Source organism: Cebus imitator, unplaced genomic scaffold, assembly GCF_001604975.1.
Source record: "Cebus imitator isolate Cc_AM_T3 unplaced genomic scaffold, Cebus_imitator-1.0 Scaffold4, whole genome shotgun sequence".
Lineage (NCBI taxonomy): Eukaryota > Metazoa > Chordata > Mammalia > Primates > Cebidae > Cebus > Cebus imitator.
The window spans coordinates 540,471-551,603 of NW_016107319.1; the positions used below are offsets into that span (position 1 = coordinate 540,471).

General features: G+C 47.9%; 1 protein-coding gene across 3 annotated transcripts in view; it reads right to left on the reverse strand.

Moving 5' to 3' along the window:
- The window catches only part of NDE1 (nudE neurodevelopment protein 1), a 60,335-nt gene that overhangs the window by 3,120 nt on the left and 46,082 nt on the right, over positions 1-11,133 (reverse strand). For all 3 annotated transcript variants that reach the window (XM_017533210.2, XM_017533196.2, XM_017533203.2), the window contains 4 exons: positions 9,961-10,097; positions 6,275-6,454; positions 3,341-3,432; positions 440-591 (listed from right to left, as the gene is read on the reverse strand). In XM_017533210.2, coding sequence (XP_017388699.1) covers positions 440-591; positions 3,341-3,432; positions 6,275-6,454; positions 9,961-10,097 — 561 coding nt within the window. The remainder of the gene's footprint in view (positions 1-439; positions 592-3,340; positions 3,433-6,274; positions 6,455-9,960; positions 10,098-11,133) is intronic.

Below are 11,133 nucleotides of genomic sequence, written 5' to 3' on the forward strand. Positions count from 1 at the left end.
TGGGCCAAGACCATGCCACTGCACTCCAGCCTGGTGACAAAGCGAGACTCGGTCTCAAAAAAAAAAAAAGAAAAACTACAAAAAATGAGCCAGGCATGGTGGCAATGCACCTATAGTCCCAGCTACTCAGGGGACTAAGGTGGGAGGATCATGTGAGCCAGGAGGCAGAGGGTGAGCAATGATCCTGCCACTGTATTTCAGCATGGGAGACAGAGTGAGACCCTATCACACAAAACAAGACCCTCTCCTTAGCCCTTTGACCAAGCCAGAAGATACCACCTAATGCTGCCTACAGGGAGCACAGGAGAGGATAACGTTTGCTGAAATCATCCCGTAATTAAAAAAAAAAAACTCATGGCTGTGAGTTGGGGGCTACTGTCTCTAGCCTGGGGCAGGTCTGTTCTCCCCAGCAGCAAGAGGCTTATTAAAAGGTACTGACCCTTTATCACCCAAAGGCACGCTGGTGCTGCCGGGCCGTCTGTCGCTGCCATCTCTGTTCTTGCTGCTCCGTCCAGAGGCTGGGCCACCTGTTCGGTTTGGGGACTGATCGTACACAAGGTTCCGGCAGGAAGCGAGTTTGGACTCCAGTGCCTGGAGAAAAATACACTTTTTATCTCTCAAGTTATAGGCAAGGACTATTCCGTCTCACCAGAGCCCGTACAGAGGAAAGAACCCCAGACAGTGGTTCTCAAACTGTTGTGCACTGGAATTCCAAGGTGGGACCCCAAGAGGAACCCAATGTATATGCCAGTCTCAAAACCAAGCACCTTAGGTATTTGGGAGCTGGCTAGGCACAATGGCTCACACCTGTAATCCCAGCACTTTGGGAGGCCAAGGCAGGAGGCTTAACATCAGGAGTTTGAGACCAGCCTGGGCAACAAAGTAAGATCCCATCCTATTTACTTTTTTTACTTTTTTAGATAAGGTCTTGCTGTGTCACCCAGGCTGGAGTGCACTGGTGAGATCACAGCTCACTGCGGCCTCAACCTCCCAGGCTCAAGCAATGCTCCCACCTCAGCCTTCTGAGTAGCTGGGATTATACGCATCTGCAATCATGCCCATCTAATAAAAAAACATTTTTAATGAAAAAAATTGTTTAAATTACAAAGCATTTTTACAAATGTTTAGAAGCTTCCTGCAAAGAGATCACGGCTCACTCCAGCCTCAACCTCCTGTGCTCAAGCAATCCTCCCACCTCAGCCTCCTGGGTAGCTGGGACTATAGGCATGCACAATCACGCCTGGCCAAAATAAATAATAATGAAAAAAAAGATTTGGCTGGGCACGGTGGCTCAAGCCTGTAATCCCAGCACTTTGAGAAGCCTAGGTGGATAGGTCACCTGAGGTCAGGAGTTTGATACCATCCTGACCAACATGGTGAAACCCCGTCTCTACTAAAAATACAAAAATTAGCTGGGCGTGGTGGCGTGTGCCTGTAATCCCAGCTACTTGGGAGGCTGAGGCAGGAGAATTGCTTGAACCCGGAAGGCGGATGTTGCAGTGAGCTGAGATTGTGCCACTGCACTCCAGCCTGGCGCCTGACGACAGAGTGAGACTCTGTCTCTCAAAAAAAAAAAAAAAAAGAAAAAGAAAAACAAAAAAAAGTTTTTAATTACAAATATTTTTAAACAAATGAGAGCTTTCTGGAAAAATCATTAAGCTACCAATTATCCAACTCTGCCTGTAGGAAATATGAAATCTACTTCTGGAATCCTTCACTCTGGTTTACCTTATTAAACCTCTGCAGAATGGCAGGAGGTTTGACAAGGACTTAGTCTGGCTCCAACAGATCTCGAGGAAACTAAAAGGAGGCTGACAGCACCCCCAGGCCTCTCTGTACTCGAGCCAGGCTAATTATTAAAACACGGACCTGTTTACAGAAAAGCCAGACAACCAACAGCCAGAGTAGAAACATGAAATAAATGAGATGCAAGCTTCTATTAAGTTGCATGAATACACTGCACACAGTGACAACCTCGAAGAAGTTAAATTATGTGGTCTTCTGGGCATCATTTTTAAAAATAAAATAAACAGCTACAAAGAATACCTATGTTATTGCTTAAACACAAAAAGATCTCTCCCTGTAATTAACATAAAAGCTGAAAGGCCAAGTTCTTTGCCTTAGGCTTTCAAGATTTTTTTTTTTTGAGACCAAGTCTCACTTTGTTGCCCAGGCTGGAGGGCAGTAGCACAATCTCGGCTCACTGCAACCTCCACCTCCCAGGTTCAAGCCAATCTCCTGCCTCAACCTCCCGAGTAGTAGTAGAGATGGGGTTTCACCATGTTGGCCAGGCTTATCTCGAACTCCTGACCTCAGGTGATCCACCCGCCTTGGCATTGCAAAGTGTCAAGATTCTCTTGAACCTCCTGAGAAACAAATAAACAAAAAAACAAAAGGCAGTTTTTTCTTTTCTCAGACAATGTCGTGCTCTGTCACCCAGGTTAGAGTGCAGTGGTGCCATCTCGGCTCACTGCAGCCTTGACCTCCCAGGCTCAAGCAATCCTCCCACCTCTCAGCCTCCTGAGTAGCTGAGACTACCAGTGTGCACTACCACGCCTGGCTAATTTCTGCATTTTTGTAGAGGCAAGTCAGGGTAGGCGGTTTCACCATGTTGCCCAGGCTAGTGTCAAACTCCTGGGCTCAAGGGATCCTCCCACCTTGGCCTCCCAAAGTACTGGGATTATAGGCATGAGCCACTGTACTCGGCCAGAAGACAGTTTCTAAATGCTCCTCAGTTTTTTCAAATTTAGGAAAAACAGGACATCACCCTATTTCCCAAATTGCCTAGAGGAAAAATGGTACAAGGAAAGAGATATACATATTCCGAGGCAAAGCTTAGAGTCAGAGCTCTGAGTGTCTGGCAGTAACTCCCACAGGAAGCCCTCATGACTCCCAGGGAAACTAGAGGAGCGGTCACACCTAAAACTTACCACACTGCTATGAAAGGCGTCAGCTGCACTGGCTCACACCTATAATCCCCAACTTTGGGAGGCCAGCGTGGTGGATCACATGACACCAGGAGTTTAAGACCAGCCTGGGCAACAGTGCGATACCCCATTACTACAAAAAAATGAAAGTATCAGCCAGCCATGGTGGTGTATACCTGTGGTCCAAGCTCCTCAGGAGGCTAAGGTAGAAGGATCGCTTGAGCCCAGGAGGTCGAGGCAACAGTGAGTTGTGATCATACCACTACACTGCAGCCTGGGCAAGAGAACAAGACTCCTGTTTCTTAGAAAAAGAAAAAGAGAGAAGAGGGAAGGAACTAGAGTAAGATCCACCCCTTCATATATCCTGAAGGACAGGCAGGAAGGCACCAAAGGCCAGGAAAGTGTGGTCTTACCCCAACTTTCCGCAGTAGATCTCCCACAATGTTGAGGGCTGAGATCCGGGCCGCAGGCGTGAGGGGCGTCCCCCCTGTGGAGTCGTCCAGGCCTGGGTGTGCAAAAGAATGTGCACATAACACATCAAGCTACAGGCATATCTATGATCCAAACCACTAGAGATCCAAAACCACGTGGACGGGAGGGACACGGATAGCTTCCCTTGGATCCTAGAAGCTACCCTATTTCTTTCAGTGGTTAACTGCATCACACACATAAGGCCTATATGACGACGAGTTTTTCAAGTCCTTGTGATGATGACTACATCAAATGTTTGTTTTTACATGTTAGTCATTTTTTTTTTTTGAGACACAGTCTTGCTCTGTCACCCAGGATGGAGTGCAGTGACACAGTCTCCGCTCACTGCAACCTCCGCCTTCCGGGTTCAAGCAATTCTCCTGACTCCGCCTCCAGAGTAGCTGGAATTACAGCCATGGGCCACCACACCCGGCTAACTTTTTAGTAGGGACGGAGTTTCACCATGTAGTCCAGGCTGGTCTCGAACTGCTGACCTCAAGTGATCCGCTGGCCTCAGCCTCCCAAAGTGCTGGGATTACTGGCATGAGCCACCATGCCTGGCCTTTTAAAAGAATTTTTAATAGAGACAGGATCTCACTATGCTGCCAAGCTGATCATCATGAACTCCGGTCTCATGCGATCCTCCCACCTTGGCCGCCCAAAGAGCTAGGATCATAGGCAGGAGCCACTGTGCCCAGTCATGTCAGTCTTTTTAAACAAATCCTTTTAAAATTGTGGGCAATCCATACAGTTAATTAACATAATGGCATCTGTGATAGATACAGGAACTACAGACAGGGCAATCCAGCTTTACAAGGGTCCTACAGAACCTCTCTTCTCCAAGTGGGGTCCATGCACCAGCGGCACCTGAGAACTGTCAAAACTGTACAATCTCTTGGCTGGGTGTGGTGGCTCACACCCATAATCCCAGCAATTTGGGAGACTGAGGTGGGTGGATCACCTGAGGTCAGGAGTTCAAGACCAGCCTGGCCAACATGGCAAAACCTCGTCTCTACTAAAAATACAAAATTAGCTGGGCATGGTAACTGGTGCCTGTAATCCCACCTATGCAGAAGGCTGAGGCATGAGAATATCCTGAATCCAGGAGGCAGAGGCTGCAGTAAGTTGAGGTCATGCCACCACACTCCAGCCTGGGCAACACAGCAAGACTCTGTCTCAAAAAAAAAAAGCAGAATTTCAGGCCCTACCCAAGACCCCCTGGATCTGAGGTACATTCTACCAAGGTCCCCAGATGAGCTACATGCATATTAAAGTGTGGAAAAATAGCTGGGCATGGAATTGCATGCCTCTAGTCCCAGCTACTCAGAAGGCTAAGACGGGAGGATCACTGGAACCCAGGAGTTGGAGGCTGGAGCGAGCTCCAGCCTAGGCCATAGAACAAAACCGTCTCTCTAAAAAAACAGAAATAAAGTAAGTAAACTGGCTCTAGACTGGGGTCAGGTGGAGCAGCTCATGCCTGTAATCCCAGTACTTTTAGAGGCTGAGGCAGGTGGATTACCTCAAGTCAGGAGTTTGAGACCAGCATGGCCAACATGGTGACACCATGTCTACTAAAAGTACAAAATTAGCCAGCCGTGGTGGTGAACGCCTGTAATCCAAGCTTACTTGGGACGCTGAGGCAGGAGCATCAACTTGAACCTGGGAGGTGGTTTCAGTGAGCCAAGATCGCGCCATTGCACTCCAGCCTGGGCCACAGAGTGAAGCTACATCTCAACAAAACAAAAGGCTCTGCACTGGGATTCTAGAAGTCTCACTGATCTCTTCACCACCAAGGAACGAGCTATAGGATAAGGCAGTAGATGGTAGGGTAAGCCCTGGAGCCTGCCTGCCTGGGTCTGAATCCCCATCCATCTGCCATTCACTTGCTTCATGACTCTGCTTAACTCAGGGCCTTGCTTCCATCAAATGGGGACAGCACTTGTATCCTTGGCCTGCAGTGAAGGTTGCAGGGTGGCTGGCGCATAATGAGCACCGAATAAGTGTCTGCTATTAATATCTGCTATAAAAGCCCTGATCGGAAGCTGTTAGAGGCACGGGAGTGAGAACTCAGATTTCTTGTTTTTTCTCCACACAGCACAGGTTACACCGAGTCTAGCTCTCAATGGATGTATTACCAGACCCATAGAATGCTTTTCACTTTTTTATATTTGGTTACTGACATTTCAAATTTGGGAGGTTTCATATTCAAAAAGAGGATTTTGGGCCAGATGCGGTGGCTCATGCCTGTAATCCCAGAGGTTTGGGATCAGCCAAGGCAGGAGGATCACTTGAGTCCAGGAATACAATACCAGCCTGGGTGACACAGCAAGACCCCATCTCCACCAAAAATACAAAAGTTAGCCAGGTGTATTGGGAGCACCTTTAGTCCCAGCTACCCCAGAGGATGAGGTAGGAGAATCACTTGAGCCCATGAGGATGAGGTTGCAGTGAGCCAAGATCCTGTCACTGCACTCCAGCCTGGGCAACACAGCAAGATCCTGTTTCCAAAAAAAAAACAAAAACAAAAACCCAACAACAAAAAAGAGTATTTCTGGCTTTGACGAAGAATGGAAAAAGCTGCAGATGAAGGGCCATTCCTTGTAGCTGCAGAGGGGCAGCTACTCCCTCTGGGTGGGGTTTCCATCTCCCACCTCACCACAGACTCCACCACTCCCTACTGCCTCCCATCCAGATACTCCTCATTGATCCCAATGCCCATCCCAAGGAACATCCTCGTCTACTGTCTGCTCAAAGCCTGAGAGCAAATCAGGCTCTGAGTCTGCTGCAAATCATCACACCCCCACGACCCACCCCAGATTCTTACCCAGGAACACTTCGTGAAACCAAGAAAATCCTCCAATTTCTACTCCCCTTACCACGTCTGAAGCTCCCGGGTGTGTTTAAACTCGAGCTGGGTCCTCGATGGGTGATAGGTGTGGATGGCAAGGAGCCCGTGGCCTGCACAGCTGTGTCTGTCCTCTCAGCTTCCACTGAGCTGGGCATGGGGGTCCTGGGTTTCTCCTGCTTCTGCTGCACGGCCAGTTCCTGCCGCAAATCTGTGCCAGGAAAAGGATTCAGGAATTCAAGTCCTCAGCAGGCACTGTGGCTCATGCCTGTAATGCCAGCACTTTGGGAGGCCAAGTCAGGGGGATCACTTTAGGTCAAGAGCTTGACATCAACCTGGCCAACATGATGAAACCCCATCTTTACCAAAAATACTAAAATTAGGCACGTGTGGTGGCATGCGCCTGTAATCCCAGCTATTCGAGAGAATGAGGCATGAGAGTCACTTGAACCCGGGAGGCGGGGGTTGCACTGAGCCGAGATTGTGCCACTGCACTCCAGCCTGGGCAAGAGGGTGAGACTTTGTCTCAAAAACAGAAAGGGAATTGAAGTTCTTGGCTTTGGGTTGGCGGGGTGCAGGAGGAGAGGTTCAACAGTAGATACTGGTCAGGATATAGATCTACTGGGATGAAAAACTCCAGCTGAAAACCCCAAATAAAGGGAAACCCACAGACTTGTAACTCTGCAGGATTTTTAAGTAACAAACAAACTGGTTTTAGATTTCTAAAAAGCTATGGCAGTGACACAGTAAGGCTTTTATTATTCAAAAAACAATTCCAACATAGCAGTGTATCTAGAATACTAAATGAAAGTATGCCCAGACGCAGTGGCTCACACCTGTAATCCCAGCACCTTGGGAGGCTGAGATGGGAGGATCATATCAATCCAGGAGGTCGAGGCTGCAGTGAGCCGTGATCAGGCCACCCCAGCCTGGGTGACAGAGTGAGACCCTGGCAAAAAAAAAAAAAAAAAGGTAGGGTGCAGTGGCTCACACCTATAATCCCAGCACTCTGGGAGACCCAGGTGGGAGGATCACTTGAGGTCAGAAGTTCGGGGTCAACATGGCAAAACTCTGTCTCTATTAATAATACAAAAAATAAGCTGTGTATGGTGGTGTGCGCCTGTAGTCCCAGCTGCTCAGGAGGCTGAGGCAGGAGAAATGCTTGAACCTGGGGGACCAAGGTTGCAGTGAGCTGAATTCATGCCACTGCACTCCAGCCTCAGTGACTGACACTTTGTTTCGAAAATAAGTAAAGTATGCTTTCTAGACTATTGCCAAACGCTCATCCTTTTGAGATGGAGTTTCACTCTGTTGCCCAAGCTGGAATGCAATGGCACATTCTCAGCTAATGGCAACCTCCAACTCCTGGATTCAAGCAATTCTCCTGCCTCAGTCTCCCAAGTAGCTAAAATTACAGCACACACCACCATGCCCCGCTAATTTTTTTTTTTTTTTTTTTAATAGAGACCATATTTCACTATGTCGGTTAGGCTGGTCTCGAATCGAACTCCTGACCTCAGGTGATCCATCCACCTCGGCCTCTCAAAGTGCTGGGATTACAGGTGTAACCCACTGTGCCCAGCTGTTCTCTGCATTTTCAAACATAAACTTTATAGATGTGTATATCTACTGAGCATAAAATAGGAAGGATTTTTATTAAGCATTAATGGAAACATACCACACGTCCCGTGTATGACTTGCACTCCCCACATCAGTGGTATGTCTTGGCAATCTTTTTTGTTTGTTTTAGAGACAGGTCTGACTTAATCACCCAGGCTAGGGTGCTTTGGCACAATCATAGCTGACTGTAATCACCAACTCCTGGGCTCAAGTCATCCTCCCACTTCAGCCTACTGAGTAGCTGGGACGACTACAAGCATATGCCACCGGGCCTACTAATTTTTTTACTTTTTATTTTTGTAGAGATGGGGTCTTGCTATGTTGTCCAGGCTAATCTTGAACTCCTAGGCTCAAGCAATCCTCTTGCCTCACTCTCTCAAAGCGCTGAGATTATAGACATAAGCCACTGTGCCTAGCCTTGGCAATCTTTCTACCACAACATTTCTATCTATACCTTGTTTATTTTAACAAACATTTCACAAAATAAATCTATGCACTCACTTAACCACTTCATTATCGATGGGCATCTAGGAACAACTACTTTTTTAAACTTAGAAATTTTTATTTTTAATCCCCCACCTACTGGTTCCACATTAGAAAGCAAATTAATGTTATAAACAATTGGGCCAGGAATGGTGACTCACACCTGTAATATCAGCACTTTGGGAGGCCAAGGTGGGCAGATCACCTGAGGTCAGGAGTTCAAGACCAGCCTGGCCATCATGGTGAAACCCCGTCTCTATACTAAAAACACAAAACTTAGCCAAGCACGGTGGTGCACACCTACAGTCCCAGCTACTTGGGAGTCTGAGGCAGGAGAATCACTTGAACCTGGGAGGCAAAGGTTGCAATGAGCTGAGATAGCGCCACTGCACTCCAGTCTGGGCAACAGAGCAAGAGTCCATCTCAAAAAAAAATTAATTGGAACTTTAAAAACAAACTTGGACAGTCCACTAATAATGTCCTTTTTTTTGGAGACAGAGTTACTATGTCACCTAAGCTAGAGTGCAGTGGTGCGATTTTGGCTCACTGCAATCTCCAACCGCCGGGTTCAAGTGACTCTCATGCCTCAGCCTCCTGACTAGCTGGGATTACAGGCACGAACCACCATGTCCGGCTAATGTTTTCTATTTTCAGTAGAGATGGGGTTTCTATATGTTGTCCAGGCTGGTCTCGAACTCCTGAGCTCAGGTGATACCCCTGCCTCGGCCTCCCACTGGGATTACAGGTGTGAACCACTATGCCCGGCCAAATGTCTCATTACGGTTTGAATGTTCTACTTCTGTAAGTGCCAACCACTAAAGGGCAAATGCTGACGAAGTTTCAAAGTTCTAAGCCAAATGTATCAGTTGCCATCAACTCAAAAAAAACAATAGACTAGCTGGCAATCCCACCAGAAATTTCTCCCCACAAAAGCTTTTTTTCCTTTTTTTTAAGAGACAGAATGTCATTCTGTCACCTAGGCTGGAGTACAGTGGTGCGATCATAGCTCATTGCAGACTCCACCTCCTGGGCTCAAGGGATCACCCCACCTTGGCCTCCTGAGCAGCTGGGACTACAGGCACATGCCTCCACACCCAGCTCATTTGTCTTTTTTTTCTAGAGATGGAGTACCACTATGTTGCCCAGGCTGGCTTGAACTCCTGGGCTCAGGAGATCCTCGGCCTCCCAAAGTGCTGGGATTATAGGTGTGAGTCACTGTGCCAGGCTCTCCCCACAGAACTGATGTTCCTACTGAGCATCAGGCTGGTTTGCTGTGTGTGTGAATTACAGACCAGGAGCATCTTTCCGGAAACGAATTCTGCTGCCCAGAGGCAGAACCCCAATAAAAGGGCTTAATCTGTGAACCCCAAAGCTATTTCTCTAAATACCTGTAAGGGGTCCTTACAGGGTCAGATGTGTGACTGTTTTCAGCTCCAGCCAGGGCCCAAGGCAAGAGTCTGCCTGGTGCAGTCCCCCACCCTCTGACTAGACAGGCTGGGTGCAGAGCAGGGTGCAGGGTCCCTGTAAAGTTAATGCTGGGAGAGGCTGTGGGACAAGATGTTGCTCAGGTAGAGGGAGGGTACCATGCTGGGAAAGACACCAAGGCCTCCTGACCTCTGGCTTCATCCTTCAGTCTCTGAACGGACTCCAGGAGATTCTCTTTCTCATCAAGTTCACTTTCCAGGAAGGCGTTTCTTTCGATGGCCTGATTTAAGCGCTGCTCAAAGTCTTCGAGAGACATGATTGTGGCTCTGCAGAAGAGAAAAGTAGAATTATCTAAGAGGACAAACTGCGGCATCCACCCAGTGCCGCAGATCCAGGAGGTGTGAAAGGTCAGATATACCTGGGCACAAGTCCTAGCACCAAACTTCCCAGATGCCACAGAGCAGAGCGAGTCCCTTAACCTCCTGGGGCATGGGCTCTTCACCTGCAGAATGGGACTCATTGTAGTACATGGGGCGCACAGGCTGTTGTGAGGATTAAAGAAGACGCTGCTCCACACAGCACTCAACAATACGCCAAAGGCCTATCAGGACTGCATGTGCCATCTGGTTCTTTGAGAAGAGCAGTATGCTCTGTCTTCTCTTGCAGACTCACAATGCCAACTGGTATTAAAAATAACCTAATAGGTGGCGTGCTGTGGCTCATGCCTGTAATCCCAGAACTTTGGGAGGCTGAGGTGGGTGGATCACCTGAGGGCAGGAGTTTGAGACCAGCCTGGCCAACATGGTGAAACCCTGCGTCTACTAAAAATATAAAAATTAGCTGAGGGTGATGGTGCGTACCTGTAATCCCAGCTACTCTCGAAGCTGAGACAGGAGAATCACTTGAACCGGGGAGGCGGCGGTTGCAGTGAGCCAAGATCATGCCACTGAACTCCAGCCTGGCGACAGAGTAAGACTCCGTCTCAAAAAAAAAAAAAAAAAAAAAAAAAAAAACCCAAAAAAAAAAAAAAAAAAAAAAAAAAGAAAGAAACCCAAAAAAAGAAAAACTAATAATAACCGGGTGTAGTAGTTCATGCCTTTAATCCTTGCACTTTGAGAGGCCATGGCAGGTGGATTACCAGAGGTCAGGAGTTTGAGACCCACCTGGCCAGCGTGACCAACATGGCAAAACCCTGTCTCCACTAAAAATATAAAAATTAGCTGGTTGTAGTATAATCCCAGCTACTTGGAAGGCTGAGGTGGAAGAAACTGCTTGAACCCCGGAGGTGGCGGTTGTAGTGAGCTGGAAAAAATCCTGCCACTGCACTATAGCCTGGGTGACAAAATGAGACTCTATCTCAAA